The sequence below is a fragment of the Diospyros lotus genome, chromosome 14, assembly GCF_014633365.1.
Source record: "Diospyros lotus cultivar Yz01 chromosome 14, ASM1463336v1, whole genome shotgun sequence".
Lineage (NCBI taxonomy): Eukaryota > Viridiplantae > Streptophyta > Magnoliopsida > Ericales > Ebenaceae > Diospyros > Diospyros lotus.
In genome coordinates, this window is record NC_068351.1 from 16,743,580 (window position 1) to 16,761,079 (window position 17,500).

General features: G+C 37.1%; 1 protein-coding gene across 2 annotated transcripts; it reads left to right on the top strand.

Moving 5' to 3' along the window:
• Window positions 1–1,427: 1,427 nt before the first annotated feature.
• On the top strand, window positions 1,428–17,022 carry LOC127790669 (uncharacterized). 2 transcript variants are annotated; one of them, XM_052320258.1, is made up of 2 exons: window positions 1,428–1,586; window positions 15,426–17,018. In XM_052320258.1, exon 2 carries the CDS (start codon window positions 15,446–15,448, stop codon window positions 16,613–16,615), a length of 1,170 nt encoding a protein of 389 aa, XP_052176218.1. In that variant the 5' UTR covers window positions 1,428–1,586; window positions 15,426–15,445; the 3' UTR covers window positions 16,616–17,018. The 2 variants fall into 2 exon arrangements, with proteins under 2 accessions (XP_052176218.1, XP_052176219.1); XM_052320259.1 differs by having other exon boundaries at window positions 1,440–1,586; window positions 15,429–17,022.
• Window positions 17,023–17,500: the final 478 nt, after the last annotated feature.

The following is a 17,500-nucleotide window of genomic DNA, read 5'->3' on the forward strand; positions in this document are numbered from 1 at the left end:
AGTATATACTTGACATCTTAGAAGAATTTGGTATGGTGAATTGCAAACCGGTTAACAATCCAATGGACCCAAATGTCAAACTTTTGCCAAGAGGAGCTCTTTTCAGATCCTGTAAGGTATTCGAAGACTAGTAGGCAAGTTGAACTATTTCATAGTTACTCGTTCTGATATTGCTTTTGCTGTAAGTGTAGTTAGTCAGTGTCTCAGTTCTACATGTGATTCTAACTGGAATACTGTTATTTGGATTTTGAGATACATCAAAAGAGCACTAGGTAAAGGGCTACTCTAATAAATAACACACATATATTTGTTGTTATGCATATGCAGATTGGGCTAGATCACCTTTTGATCATAGGTCAACATCTGGATATTGTGTTTTTATGGGTTGAAATCTAATTTTTTGAAAAAATAAGAAACATAATGTAATAACTAGATCCAGTGCAGAGGCAGAGTAACGAGCTATGGCTAATGCAACTTGTAAGCTTGTTTGGCTTAAAGCAACTCCTACAGGAACTTAAGTTTTGTGAGGTGTCTCATATGAAACTTGTTTGTAATAATAGGCTACCTTGCGCATTGCTTACAATCCAGTGTTCAATGAATGGACCAAGTATATTGAAATCAACTTGTCACTTTATTAGAGAGAAGTTGGTTAAAAGTATTATCATTACAGAGTTTGTTAATTCTAATAATCAACTTACAGATGTCTTTACCAAGTCTTTAAAGGGTCATTAGATAGAATATATTTGTAACAAGTTTAGTGCATATGATATTTATATTATAGTTTGAGAGGGAGTGTAGAGTTGTATATAGAATTGTTATTATGTCATCATGTGTGTATATATAGGTGTACATTTTTTTAGTTGAATATAAGAGAAATTCTCACATATTTAATTATTTTGTGTATTTGAAGATAGATTTTGTGTAGGGAAAATTATTAATTTTTATAGTAGTGAAAATTATAAGTAAAATAAAATTAAAATTTATTAATAAATAAATGAAATATGTAGTGAAATAAAGAAGAGAATAGAGAATGTGATTAGAGTATGCATAATTTTTTTAGATAAAATCAAAATATAGAGTAAATTATTTATAATATAATAGAGATTGAGATAAGAAAATGCGTTGGGTATGGCCTAATGCAATTTTAATGTTATAAAATTATGTTAATATAATAAAATTTTAAAATATTTGTTATATTTTTATTTAAAAATAAAACAAAACATAATTATCACAATTTAACTTCATAATTTTAAAAATATAAAATATTTAATTTTATCACTTTATTAATTTTAATTTTTATAAATATAAAAATTAAACTACAATTACTCATTATTACCTAATAAATATTTATTTAAATAATTTAATTTTTTTATCTATATCTATTGGCCAGTGCCATCTAGCTCCAATATAAAATGTGATACGGAGGCCGGACGGTATTTTTATTCTTCTAGTTCCACTTCACCCGTTCTTATTCGTTTCTCTCCCTCCCTCTCTCCCTCCCCCCGGGCCTCGACTCGACCGAAGCTTCTTGGCTGGAAAAGTTGGTGTCCTTTCCCACCGATCAACCTTTTGCGAGGAGCCTCGAGGTTCGATTGCTCTGTGGTTTTTCTTTCGTGGTGTTTTCATTTGATCTTTCTCTCAGTTGAAAGTTTAATTTGTTTTCTTGATGCCTACCGTAATTGGATTGATCTTTTAGCAATTGATGTCTGCCTCCCGATGTTCTGATTTCTGGCGACGAATCCTGTTCTGGAGTCAGTTTCTGGAACATTTATTCTCTGATTCCGTTGAAATAGACGGTGGATTTTCACTGTTAATATGATGAAACATCTTTGGAACTTCTTGATGTCTGTTCAATTTTCAAGGTTAGGGATGACCATGTTAAGATTGGGCCTTTTGGTCGTGCTTAGGTCTTATGCACACATTTGGATGACTTTTTCAGACTAGTTATGTTAATTCCTAAAACCATGTAGGACTAGGAATAGGTATATAACACGCCAAATCCCTGTAGGAATAGGTATATACTATTTCAAATATGTAGAAATATGTATATATTATACCAAAAATCTCTATCAGCATATTATTGCATGTCCAATCCATGTAGGAATAGGAATATACTATGCCTAAATCTATGAAAGAATAAGCATATATGAATCTTTATATATATGCATAGTGGTGGGGTGGGTAACACAAAGATAAATAAAAAAAAGAGAGAGAATCAAGAGACAAAGGGACAAGAGAAAGATTAACGAAAGGGGTCATTAATAGTCTCAATCTAATTAGATTTTTCAAAAACTCATAATTTGAGTTCTTTTTGAATGCGTATAGGTGGGCATATTTGGTAGTGCAACCACAACATATCTGCGCTTAATCCCTCTAAGTGGGGTTAGTGGTGAGTAGAGAATTTATATTATGGCATCATCTACTTTTTACTACTTGTCATAGTTGTCAGAGGCACAAGGTCCACTGAGGTTCAAATTAGTGCTTGGGGCCTATGCGTGAGGCATAAGATGAAGTGCACATTTATTAAAAATTCTTGTAAAATACTTAATACACTATTCTTTTCAATATTTACCTATAAGGAGATAGACGTAAACTCATAGAATCATAAATGATAACTAACCAACCTTATAATAACAACTAATATTATTGCCAAAAAAAAAAAAAAAAATTAGTTGCTTCTAACTGCAAAAGAGATTTGAGGAAAGAAAAGATTATAGCAGAACACACTACAAAAAGCAATTATTGGAAACCAATTAGTTTCTTCTAATTACTTTTGCCATTAGAAGAAAGAAAAAAATTACAAGAGAACACATAACACAAAAGTTATAGAAAAACAATTAGTTTCTTTTAAATTGCAAAAGAAATTAGAAGAGAGAGAAAAAAATCAGTAGAGCACACAATGAAAACATTTGTTTCTTGGCAATTAATTTCTTCTAAATTTCAACAGAAATTAGAAGAAAGAAAAAAAAATTAGAGTAGAACACATAGCTAAAAACTATTACGGTATCAAATTAATTTCTTTTAAATTGCCAAAGAAATTAGAAGAAAGAAACAAAAATCAAGCATAATACAGACATGAGTAGTTCTCTAGCAAGTTAACATCATTGCCAAAGGATCATGGTGAGTGGGAGATCTGTCTAACCTCCAGCTTACACCACTAGGTTTAGCACTCACTAATGTACAATAATATGCAATCAAATCACAAGAAATAAGATCAAGGATGACAAATGGACAAAAAATAGGGTTTTAATACACTTATATACAAGGAATGCTCATTGCGCCTTGCACTTTGCATGAGGGGTGCAGCTCGTGAGCCTAGGCAACGCCTTAAGCATGGCTTTGTTCCTTAGTGGTGATGAGGCGCACATAGCTGCACCTCTGTGCACCTTGACAACTATGCTACTTGTATGAATGAATAAATTCTTTTCCTCAAAATTGCATATTTGGAATATCACATCGTATGAAAATTTTTAAACTATCTTGGATCTCCGTATATGCATAATGTAAAAAGCATTTATATCCCTAAAACTATTAGAACTTAAGACAGGAGCAAGCATTTGTTATTCCTTCTGTTAAGATTATTTGATAATCTGTAATTGCTATGGTATTATTGCATGGTAAATGGTATTTATTTACATTAATTGGATTATCATTGTTGTGGATTAGATACTTAGGTTTTAAAAGGGCATTTTTAATGCATGAGACTCCGAGCTTTTGAGGGTTGTATTTGTGCACATCCTTTCCTTTGTTTGTTTGTTTATTTGTAAAGAGATTATTTCCTTAATTTGGATTTATGACCTTTCAATCACAAAGTAGCAATCTTATTGTTGCTAGCAAGACAAATATTGGAACTTTGTATTTAAAACAATATTTTGGGGAGGACCTTTTTTGGGATATTGTAGCCGATGGCAATAGATGCTAGCTTCGGGGCACCTTGATCTGACCTCAATTAAGCAGATTCATTGCTAACCCTGTGTGTTAGCTAACACACATGGACTGGTTATATGCTTTGATGCAACCACTGATGAAACTGGTATATGTTGGCATAACCAATGACAGTTCCATTTTGCTTTGGATTAGTGTACTCCCATTAATAAAAAATCATGGTTTTATGCTTGCATATGGGAAAATATTTTTTTAAACATAAAATTTTGTTTCAAAAGAATAAGTTTCTCTTGCATGTTTTCAAAGATTTTCTTTTTTGGGTACAAAAATTGTGTTTTTACCTGTCCTGATTTCGTTGTGATATATTTTGTCTGTTCACCAAGTCATTAACTTGCTTTATAATTATCTATATCTATTTTAGAATGTTGGTCAACATTGAGACTGATTTAGATGCCAGGATTGTCGTACACTAGGGATATGTCTTGGTGTGGGGTCAGGGATATGTGCCACGACCCTAGGGGCAGTATTGTAATTGGGTAGGAAACTGACCTTGTAAACCATTAGGGGTCTAACTAAAGGAGTCGGTTGATTAGTAGACGGGAATGGGGTGGTTGTATAAATAGCTATTTGTTAGGCTGTTAAATAGTTGGACGAGCAATTGAATTGGCTAGAGGTTCTTTATATAAGAACCTACGGCATGGTGAGAAGGTTATCGATTGAATGAATGATCAATTCTTCTCCCTCTTGATTCTCTCTCTCTCTCTCGTCTTACACTTGGAATTACTTAATTGCTGGCCCTAATTCAAGGGCTTGACAATTGTGGTATCAGAGTCGGTTGATCCAGTAGTGGGAAGTTTGTGACAGCAGAATCATGACAAGAAAGGCGTTGGAAGAAGTGGGTAACTGTTGTTCTGGTGCAAAAAAGGAAGAACCAACAATCGCGGGGCCTAGTGCGATTGAGGAGCAGGGTGTCATGATTAAGGGTACACGATTGAAGCAGGTAGATATCAGGTTGGAGGCCATGGAATTTGGAATGACCCATACCCAAGATACTCTGCACCAAACTTGGGAAGATTTAGTGGAATGGAAGGAAGCCATGCAAGTTGCAATAGAGAAGCAACAAGAAGCTATTGAAAGGTGTCAAGAAATGGTGGAGTAGTAGGGGTAGAGGATCAATCATATGCTAAACATGTTGTCTTCTCTGCCCCAATTCTGATTGTTGCCTGAATTTTTGCCAAAGCAGGCTTCTGACCCAATTTTGTCACATCAGGGCAATTGTTCGGGGACACCAGGAATTCTTGAGGAGGTGGATTAGCCTGTAGTCCAAGAAAACCAAGTGAGGAATTTGCAATAATTGACTCACGCCCATGCCCCTATGCCAAGATTGGAGATCCCAATGTTTGAGGGGAAGAAACCATGGTGGTGGATAAGGAGGTATGAAAGGTTTTTTCAAATTTACCGAATTCGAAGATCAGAAGATCAACCTAGCGGTGACCTATTTGAATGAAGTGGCAGACTCTTGGTATCAAGGGTGGGTCCAAGATGAAGGGCTGCATTGGGGTTGGATAGAATTCTCGGAAGGGCTATGTGAGCGTTCTGGGGGGAAAAATATGGCGGATGTTGTAGAAGAATTCAACAAATTGAAGCAAGAGGGGACTGTAGTGGAGTACCAAGCCTGGTTTGAGGAATTGAGTTCCATGGTGTGTACTGTGCAGCCAGGGCTCACTGAATAGTATTTGGTATCCAACTTTATTAGCGGATTAAGGGAGGAATTGCGGCCCATGGTAAAGATGATGATGCCCACATTTGTTAGGTAAGCTGCAGAAAAGTCTAGGCTGCAAGAAATGACCCTAGAGGCCATTTTCAAGAAACACAGAGTCCCTTACAAGCCAAGTTTGTTGGTAGGACAGTATGTGGGAGGTAACTCGAGGCCCTTGCTTATAGGGCCTAATCAACCAACAACTAAGGCATTAGCAAATAATAATGGCGGTAAGGGAAATTTGATGGAATAGAGAAGACAATTGGGGCTATGTTTCAAATGTGGAGACAAATATAGCCCTGGTCATCAATGCAAAAGACAACTGATGAATATGGAGGGAATTGATGGAGAAAATGAAGAAAAAGATGCAGAAGAAGTTGTAGAAGAAGACGGGCAAGAAGAGGAAGAAGTGCAAGGAGAGGAAGGAGTCGAAATTTCCTTCCATGCATTGAAGGGAAGCCCGATGGGGCATATTATCAAGGTGAGGGGTCGAGTGGGAAAACGAAAGTTAATGGTGATTATTGACAGTAGAAGCACCCACAGCTTCCTTAGTGAAGCTATGGCTATAGACCTTAAATGTCCTTTGATAGCCATGACCACCTTGTCGATAATTGTGGCTAATGGGAGTAGAATATATAGCCACTATAAATGTATGGGGTTTAAATGGATCATGTAGGGGTAGGAATTTGTGGCAGATTTGCGGATTCTGGAATTGGGTGGGTGTGATGTGGTCCTTTGTGTAGATTGGATGAGAACTGTGAGTCCTCTGACTTTTGACTTCAACAAGTTAGAAGTACAGTAGTGATTGATGGGAAGAAGGTGACCTTATTGGGCAGCCTTGAGCAAGGAGTATGCAAACTAATTAAAGGAAAAAAAGCTGCAGAAGGTGATGTTGAAGAAGAGGGGACAAATAGCACAACTCTATTCCATACGGCCTGTGGAAATGGAAGGTGACAGAAAGTCCATAGAAGTGCCTCAGCCTACAATTGCCTCTCTTGATTCTCAACTTGAAAAGAAGGTACATTTTTCAAATGACTTGCATTCACTTTTGGTAGAGTTTAAGGATCTATTTGAGGAACCAAGTTCTTTGCCACCACAAAGTCCCTTAGACCACTCCATCCATCTTAAACCAAACTTAGCTCCTGTCAACATTAGAGCCTATAGGTACCCCCCGATCCAAAAAACAAAGATTGAGAAGCAAGTTAAAACAATGTTAGACTCATCTATTATTCAGCCCAACCAAAGCCCCTATGTTTCTCTAGTCCTCCTTGTTAAAAAAAAGGATGGTACATGGAGGTTTTGCATAAACTATCGACAGCTTAACTCCAATACCATTAAAAATAAGTTTCCTATAGCCTTGATTGATGAGCTATTTGATGAGTTATTTGGTGCAAAAATCTTCTCTAAGCTGGACCTTAGGTCTGGTTACCACCAAATTCGTATGGCACCATCTGACATACCTAAAACAGCTTTTCAAACCCATCAAAGGCTATAGGAGTTCACTGTTATGCCTTTTGGATTGACTAATGCCCATGTCACTTTCCAAGCCTTGATAAACCAGATTTTCTTACCCTATTTGAGGAAGTTCATCCTCGTTTTCTTTGATAACATCCTCATTTATAGCCCTAACTTGGACTAGCACCTAACACACATCCGCACTACATTTGAGATCCTTAAGTCTCCCCAATTGTATGTCAAGCTCTCAAAATGTACTTTTGCTGCGAAGGAGGTTGAGTATTTGGGTCACATTTTTTGTGGTGAGGGGGCGAGGACGGATCCAAAGAAGGTTGAAGCAATGATGGAGTGGCCTAGGCCTAAAACAGTGACGGATTTAAGGGGTTTCTTGGGGTTGACCGGTTATTACTGGAAATTTGTTCAACGTTATGGCTTGATCAACAAACCACTTATCACTTATTGAGCTACTTAAGAATGAGGGATTTCAGTGGAACCCTAGGGCTGAAGCAACTTTCCTAGCCCTCAAGAAATCCATGTCTTTGGTCCTAGTGTTAGCCTTAACAGATTTTTCCAAACCCTTTACGGTGGAGATAGATGCATGTGAATCCAGAATTGGAGCTGTTTTGGTGCAGGAAGGACGACATTTGGCATTTATAAGTCGAGCCTTGTCCCAAAAACACTTGGGATTAAGTGTTTATGACAAGGAATTGTTGGCAGTGCTAAGGGCAGATGATGAGTGGTATCACTACTTGGAAAGTAGCCCATTTGTGATACGAACGGACCATGAAAGCTTGCTGTTTTTATCCCAACAGCGGCTGCGTACACAATTACAACGGAAGGGGGTCTTCAAACTCATGGGGTTGGATTATACCATTTAGTACCGTAAGGGTAAGGAGAACGTGGTGGCTGATGCTCTATCAAGATGAGATGAAAATGCAGCCTGTCAAACTATCACAGCTGTAGTGCTAGAGTGGATGAAGGAGTTGGAAGCTAGCTATGCACAGTCTGAGTGGTTTAAGGATATTTTGGCACAGCTGATGGTGCATCCTACTGCAGTTGCTGGTTATGCACTATCTAATGGACTGGTAAGGGACAAGGGCAGGTTGGTGGTGGGGGATGACACTTCCCTAAAGGAGAAAATTCTCAAGGCCCTTCATTGCTCTCCATTGGGGGGTCATTCAGGGATACGTGCCACTTATCAGAAGGTAAAACAACTAATCTTTTGGCCTAGGCAGAAGACAGAAGCGGTGGAATTTGTAATGTCATGTGCAGTGTGCCAACAATGTAAACATGAACAAGTGGCTTACCTCGGATTGTTGCAAGCCCTTGGCAATGCCGCAGCAAGCATGGAAGGACATTTCCATGGACTTTGTGGAGGGCCTCCCAAGGTCTGAAGGCAAAGATGTGATTATGGTGGTGGTTGATTGCTTGACTAAGTTTGGGCACTTCATCAGCTTGTCTCACCCATTTACAGTCCAAGAAGTGGCCAGGACATTTTTGGATAGAGTGGCCAGCATCCATGGGGTTCCTAAAACAATTGTCTCGGATAGGGACAAAGTCTTCACAGGTTCATTTTGGCAGGACTTGTTCAAGAAGTTGGGGGTAGGATTATGTATGTCCATTGCATGCCACCCCTAAACGGATGGCCAAACGGAAATGGTCAACCAATGTTTAGAAGCATATTTGAGGTGTATGTGCTTTACCCATCCTAAGAGTTGGAATAAATGGCTACCGTTAGCACAGTGGTGGTATAATTCCACCTATCACAGTGCTATTAAACAGAGTCCTTTCGAAGCTATGTTTGGGTATAAGCTTACTTTGTTGCCAGCCCTATCAAGTTCTTCACCCACTATGGCTTTCATGGAGCATTATTTCCAACCAAGACAACAATTGTTAACGGTGTTAAAGAGGGAATTGGCTCCTGCCCGTAACCGGATGAAGCAGCTGGTGGATAGGAGACAAAGTGAGAGAGTTTTTGAGGTAGGTGACATGGTCTACCTCAAGATACGGAGGTTCCTGCAACAGCCTTATACTTCCCTACCAGCTTCTAAGTTGAGTCCAAAATATTTTGGACCTTATCCTATTGTGGCCAAAGTGGGTCCAATAGCATATAGGTTGCAGCTACCAGAAGGGGTGACCATCCATCCGATGTTCCATGTTTCTTTGCTAAAGCTAACTAAAGGAGCTGTTGTTCTTGTTTGATCTGACTTGCCCTCGAATGCAAAAGAGGTGGAGGAGGTGATTGAACCCCGCACTATTGTGGAGAAACAAGTGTTGTATCAAGGGAAGCTGCCTCTAACTCAAGTGTTGGTGCAGTGGTCTCATTTGCATCCAGACCACACTATGTGGAAATACCTCCTAGATCTTTTAAAGCAATTTTCCCGATCTGTGGGCCTTTGCTGAATTCTTGAGGACAATAATTGTTTGAAGGGGTGTGAATTGTCACGACCCTAGGGGTAGTATTATAATTGGGTAGGGAATTGACCTTGTAAACTGTTAGGGATCTAACTAAAGGAGTCGGTTGATTAGTAGGCGGGAATGGGGTGGTTGTACAAACAGCTATCTATTAGGCTGTTAAGTAGTAAACGAGCTGTTGAATTGGCTGGAGGTTCTCTATAGAAGAACCTATGGCATGGTGATAAGGTTATCGATTGAATGAATGATCAATTCTTCTCCCTCTCTCATTTTACACTCGGAATTACCGAATTGCTAGCCCTAATTCAAGGGGCTTGACAATATGGTACATAACATGATAGGTGATACGTCGGGGCAGGCTTAGTCACTACACTATTTGGGTTGTGGTATGTTTTGAACATTTACTTGGGTTGATATTTAATTTATACTAACCAAAAAATATATCTTCTTGCCTTTTTAATAAAAAGTAATATTTTTATTGATGATTTAAAATTATCTTGGTGATGTTTGTCCTCTATGCCTGTGTTGTGGTCATTGAGTTCTTCAATTTAATAGCAATTAATATTATTTGAACCACTATAAGTATTGAAAAACAATAAAAGAAATAGAAAGAATTGCAAAAGAAAAACAAAATAAAGTGATTGAAAAACAACAAAATATTACAGCATGAACATGGCCCATTCAAGAATTAGGAGCATTTAATGCATAGCCCCATGTGCAAAGAGTGAATAACAAAAAGCCAACAAAAAATAATTGGAAAACAAATGGAATTGCAAGAATTACAGAATAGTCATCACCGTGGTGGTTTGCTTGGCTTTGGCAGCTCTATTGGTGAAAACAGGTCGCTGGAAGCAAGGCCCATGAGCCCACATGTGCTACTTGTTTACTGGCACTTGAATGTCACACATAGAAAGTTGCTGGTGCGTGACATGTTCAATGGACCTCCAGCCACCGCCAGCAGGCTCACCTCTCTCAATCTATGTGCATGTGCTTTCATATTGACAAAAAAAGAGATTCTTTGTTGACAAATCATGCTAAAACCTTCCGGAAATCAAGCTGAAAATCTGGCGATTCATTTCGCGACACAGAGCAATCTGGGTGATGCTTTGGAATGTTTATTCTCTCTTTGTTGGAAGGCCCCATGTTTGTTGATTTGGGCAATTGTTATGTTATTTCATTTTGGATATTCTTAGTGGTCAAACTTTGTTATTTATAGGCAGGATTGTACAAAACATTGATACGGGAAATTTTCACTAATTTACCCTTTTTGTTAAAAAAATTGATAAAATATCATCATTTGCAAAAGATTAACTGAATTACACATTTGTGTTACCCGAAAGAGGGGCCATGCAGCATGGCTGGAAGAGATAAAAAAATGCTTGTGTAACAAGTGGTTTTAGTATAAACCACTCATTCAATGAGTGGTTCTATTAACACTAAAAATCTAATATTTTAAAGAGCCCCTGATGTAGCCAGTGGCCCTTCTGGAAAATCAAGTTAATTTAATTCCAGGATTTATTTGAAATTCTTAAGAGCAGCACCAATATTCTTCTAGCTCCTGCCACAACTTTACTTTCATTCAATACACTTTAGATGCCACTTTCATTCAATTCTTCTAGTTCCTGCCACTTTTATTTTTGGAACTCTCTCATTGTAATGACCATGCACAATCAGAAATAAAGCTCTATCTTCTTCTGATCAGCAATCTTTAGTTGCCATAGATGTATAAACACACAAGATTGAACAGGGAAACAGGGACACTCCAGGGATTTCTCTTCTTTAATTCTCTGTTTATTTTGCTCTGAACACAGAGCATATGTGTGTGCGCGTGTAGTCAATATAGACCTCCGTTTCAGTGAGATCTTCTCTCACAAAAACAATGGTTTCAGTAGTGAAGCTCACCTTCTTTCCATCTTCTTTCTGAAATGTGCTCCAAGTCTTAGATATATCTATATATATACATAGTTGTATGCATCACTGTTACCAAAATCCTCAACAAAATTTAAGGAACACTTTAGAAGATTTCCTACTGTTAACTGCAACAAGACACTCTTATCCCTCTTTAATCAGAAATGGCTTGAGAATGACAAAAGGCTCCTTCAGTAAATGTAAAATAGAACCACTCATGGTGAGTGGTTCTATTTTAAAACCTGGATACAAATGGTTTTTTTATAACTAGGGGCTGCAACAAAAGTGGTAATCCAGGAAATATTTTACTTATGATGGTGTTCTGTTGATTTTCTTTTAACAAAAGTGGTAAATTAGTGAAAAATTCTTGACATGATTTGTCTTAATAAAATTGAGATTTGTCATGTCTTGTTCAATTCTTGGTAATTGTGATGGCATAATGCACACAGAGGCTGGCCTCTGGTCCCAACAAAGCTAACGGCACCGATATGTTAATGTGTGGTCACAGACCCCCATTTCTGGCCATGACAAGTTATTTTATGTAGTAGGATAAATTTCTGCGGCTGGTTTTGTTGTGAGAAGTTTGTTGTCACTTTGAAAAAAGGGGAATTGATCTTTTATTAAGTTAAACTTATTTATTTGTTTATTTCTTACAAGTATTGAAATACATTTATTTCTGTTTTTTTTTTCGTTCTTTCTTTTCTTTGCACACAAATGATAGAATCCCCATATTAGAATTTGCTAGTACTTTGATATAATACTTACTATTGAATTTCAACTTGTTAGTGGAGAATGTGAGAAGGTGGTCTGTATGATGGAAAACAAATTTGTGATAGCATTGTCTTGGGCAATTCCATCTAGTGGGATTAAGGCATTTGTGTTATTGTTATTGAATTGTTAACCATCATCTCATCTAAAAGCTTAAGTTGTTAAATAGAAGATTAACTTTATCTTTTATATTATCATTTTTACTCTTAGTGCCCCTCACATGTGACTAGACTTCACTGTATAACTGGTTCAAATATATGTAACAAATGAAATATTAGGTTGGTGGTAAGGTTTGAACTCAGGACTTTTCCTTATTACCATGTTGAATTGTTAACAAATGAAATATTAGGTTAGTAGTTATAGATGTCTTCATTAATTGTACCTTATTCTAACCAAATTAGAATTGGTGGCACGACATTTATAATGTCAATTGACTTTTACAAGTCTCATTAAAGATACAAATTCATGCAAATAAATAAATAATATGGCAAAATTTTACATTGGAGGTGGTCACCTGCCTTTGGCAACACTGTTAGTGAAAACAAGTCGTTGGAGATCAAGTCCACATGCCCATATGCACGACCTTTTTACTGGCGAGTGAAATTCACACACAGAATGTTGTCGGCGTGTGACATATCCAATGAACTTTTGACCACTACTAGCAGGCTTGCATCTATTCGATCTATGGGAGTTTGCTTCCATGTTGACAAAAAAAGACCTTCAATGACAAATCATGCTAAAAGCCCAAAACCTTTTGAAAAGCAATCTGAAAATCCAATTTGCCATTTTTGGCGATCCAGTAGCTTTGGACCCATGAATCAGGATGTTTGACCCAATTTGCTATGTCTTCTATGGTTTTAACACTATTTTCATATAAAAAAGTTTCATGAGATTGCAATAATAATTGATATGGCCATGTCCTTTCACATATTATGAAACCAACTTGTACAGCATAGAAACTTGGACTTTGCAGCTATAGATGTCTTATGCTAGTGAAAATATTCACAACTACTACTTGTTTCGAGGTTTCTTGCCTTGTTGAAAATGGATTTTTGATTAACTGATTTTAGTTGTGAAAGTATAGGAGCGTACAACCAGGGGGGGTGAATTTGGTATTTCGAAACTTTTCAGGTTTGATATAAGTTTTATAAAAATACAGTAACTTTTTGTAGCTTTGCAAATAATGCTGTAAATGTAAACAGAAAATGCTTGAAATGTGAAAATCAAAAGTATAAGAATCAAACAGACAGCACATATAATTTATAGTGGTTTGGCATAACCTGACCTACTCCACTATCTTAGCTTCTCACCAAGAAGTTCAAGCACTCTTTATCTAGCCTTTACCAGGCTCAGCTAGAACCTTTTACACAGCTTCTTATAGGCTCAGCTGGAACCTTCACAGTAGTTTTTATAAGGCTTTTCTACAACCTTTACAACCTTTTTTCAAGGATAAGGCAATAACCCTTTTGCTTTTCAGTTGGGCTCAACAATAACCATTACAATAGTTTGTTTTAAAGAATATTGAGCAGAAGCTCACAATGTAAAACAAACCCTCAAAGGATAAGAAAGAAAGCTCACGAGAGATTTTAGGATTACAAATAGAGAGTATGAAAGATAGAAAGTAAAAGCACTTCACTCTCTAGGTTTGGGATCACTTGTAGATTTGAAGACTGATGAGCAGATTTGCTTTTAGCTCAGTTCTTTTTTTTTTTTCTATTCTTTTTCATTCTCCTCGAGAGCATTTTATGTTAGGTTAGCTCGTGGAAGTAGTAGTATAAATGGTCATAAAAACACTTGTTATTTATAGCCTTCCATTCTTTAATTGTCCGAAGGATAAAGTCATTAAGCCTTTAATCTGCAAAGAATATTCTATTTTCATCCATGCCAATGGTTAGAATATGTATCTTGAAGTTCAAACATAGTTAATATTGATGAAAGATTGTTCTGACATCTTTTCATGAAGATCTATTTGTCTGAAACTAAAAACAGTGCGCAATTAATGCTGTCTGCAACGGCTATATTTTTGAAATTCAACATAGCATTAGTCGAGTAAACATAATGTTACTTGAGTCAGACCCATGGTTACTCGAGTAAACTTAAGAGTTAGTCGATTAAGTTTAGATGTTACTTGATTATTGGATAATCTTACTTGATTAAGCTTATCAGCTACTTTAGTTATTACTGGACTAAAATATTTGTTACTCGACTAAAGAATGATATTATTCAATTAAAAGCATATCTTAGTTGATTAACATTTCAACCATTTGTAACTTCAAATCTATTACAGGATTAAACACTTTTGATACTCAACTAATGAGTATTATTACTCGATCAAAACTTTTTGGTAGTCAATTAAAAATTCGATTACAGAGACCAACACTTTGTCCAATAATTCTTACTCGACTAAAGCACTTAGTTACTCAACTAAGTATGAAGTTATTTGATTAATATAAACTTCTTAGTCGACTAAATGTTCGAGTATAAAAACTTGACATTTTGCTCATGAATTATTGCTCGAGTAAAATTTCTTGTTACTTAACTAAGGTATGGCATTACTTGATTATAAGTTTGACTTCGTTGATTAATAATACAAATATAGTGACTTGTCATTTTTTTTCAGATTTATTACTCAATTAAAAGATATAGTTACTTGATTAAACAATCAGTTAGCCGATTAACTATTTGGTTACTCGAGTAATGCTTGTTCCAACACTTAATGTAATACAAGTGTATAATCGATTAATCCATTAAATGTTTAGGTCTTACTCAATTAAATTCATAAGTTAGTCAAACAATTTTTTGTTATTGGACTGATACATTTTCTTACTCGATTAAAAATTCGAGCCACATTTTTTGCTTTAGAATATTTATTCGATTAACAAATATGTCAATCGACTAAAACAAGTATTACTTGATGTTTGTTGCCTAAACATCAAGGATATATTTAAAACATTTTCTCTTTTAAACCTTGAGTAATGTTGTTTCCTAGAGTAATGTTTGTCCTTTTAAGCTCAAGCTATGTGTTACTTAATTAACACATATTTGATCACTTAGGATATCATCATTAAAGTTTTGCATTAAATATTCATTGCCGAAACATTCTCAAAATCTAACTCAACAAGTTGGTTTTTGTAAATGCATGGTAGACAATCATATACTGTAGCTGTTCGGAAAGCCTTTTTTTTTATGCATATAAATGTTAATTTTATTTTTTTTGTGTTTGGTTGTGGTGCAGTAGCATTTTGAGTTCTCAGAATGCCAAAGGAAAGAGTTGTCCCTTCGAAATCTTTTAATAGGTCCAGTACGTCTCCTTATCCTTGTGGATCTAAGAATATTGAGCAGCATAGTTCAAAGAATTGTTTAGAACCAGTTGGGGATGAGAAGGAATGGGAAGAAGCTAGATGCCCGATCTGCATGGAACACCCTCATAATGCTGTGCTCTTAGTATGTTCTTCCCATGAAAAGGGATGCCGCCCTTACATGTGTGATACAAGCTACTGCCACTCGAACTGTTTTGACCAGTTTCACAAGTCATCTTCTGCAGTTTCCTCGACAGATATTCCTGAGGAGGTCTCGTTTTCAGGTGCATCCAATCGAGGAGGAGGTGGGGAACCAAGGCAACATAGGCCAGGAAGTCTTCGTTGGAACCAGTTGGAAGCCAAGCTTTCATGTCCCCTCTGCCGAGGGCAAATCAGTGGGTGGATTGTTGTACAACCTGCTCGGGACTTGATGAATTCTAAACCCAGAAGTTGTTCTCTTGAGACCTGTGATTTTAGCGGGACTTATTCTGTGCTAAGGAATCATGCAAGGCTTGAACATGCTTCTGTACGACCATCAGAGGCTGATCCAAGGCGGCAGCATGATTGGATGAGGTTAGAGAGTGAAAGAGACTTCCAGGACTTGCTTAGTGCATCATCGGAGTTGGAGTCCGCAGAGCAATGGAATGATTGGATGGGGGATTTGGAGGGGGATTTGGACGGGGATTTGGACGACTTCTTTGGTGAATCAGGGTTAGAGTCTATGGATGAATGGGATGGTATTTTGCAGATGGATATTGAAGTTGAGCTGCCTTTCAGTTTCATTGACGTACCTTTCTCATTTGATGCTTCGTACCAGATTAGTGTGCCTGGTAATTCAGGAGTACGTAATGGGAGAACCACAACAAGAACAAGGGATATGGATGGCGGCTATGTGTCGTCGGGAAGCAGCCAGGCAAGTATGGGACAGCGGCACAGAAATGAAAGGCATAACCAGGGGCAGGGGCTGCCCAGAACAAGAAGGGATACTAATAATAATTCAAGGCGCGAACATGATGCTGGTAGTAGAATGGGCGGCGGTTATATGCCATCCGGGAACAGGCCAAGAACCGGACAGCGGCACGCAAATGAAAGGCATTACCAGGAATCAGCAAGGAATAACCGGTGATTCAAGCACGCCTCACTTACTAAATGTTTCCAGCCTTAGGTTAAAAAAACATTTCGCCTCTCTTATGTTTTTATTTATTTATTTTAATTTTGGGTTTTCTTTCATTGGTAAAACATTTTTTTTGTGGGTTTTTTTTTTGGGTATCTGAGTGTTAGTCCATTTGGGAGGGAGGGCAGTGGGACTGGTAATTGATAGGGTCAGGCAGGGCAGGGGATCCTTGGCTCTGCAATTGTATTTTAGGTCAAAAGTGATATTTTAATGTGCCTCTCAAAAAACTGTTGTTTTAATTACTGTTTCTTGTTTAGCTATTCCTTAGAATTTCCCAGGGGAAAAAAAGTAGTACTTATACTGTAACTGTATATACTGATCTTTGGTGAGTGGTTGCGTGTGGATGCTTGTAGGTTTGTCGATGGGTTGGGTTGGTTTGGTTCTAACCCAACCCAATCATTCATATTTTACAATATACTAATATAACTTAAAGAGTTAAATCTTTTTACTCTTTAATATTTGTCTCTTTCTCAAGGCTTAAAACTCTTAATCTTCTATTAAATTCATCTTTTTTTTTTTTACCCTCCAAATACTCCATCCAATCACTCCATTGCTCTTTGGACTCCAACTCCGATGATACACTAAGCAACTCCCTAGCCTCATCCAATCACGCTGCCGCCTTGGATTAGCCTCTGATAGTCGTACATAAGCATGTTCAAGCCTTGCATGCTTCCTTAGCTCAGAATAAGTCCCGCTAAAATCACGGGTCTCAAGAGAACAGCTTTTAAATGTGTAGTTGAGGAAGAAAATATGCCAATCGAGTAACAAGAAAATTATTCAACTAATTTATGAATTTAATTGAGTAAGACCTGAATATTCAATGGATTAATAAATTAT

Coding starts and splice junctions, on each gene's coding strand:
- LOC127790669 (XM_052320258.1), top strand. CDS start 15,446: ATGCCAAAGGAAAGAGTTGTCCCTTCGAAATCTTTTAATAGGTCCAGT.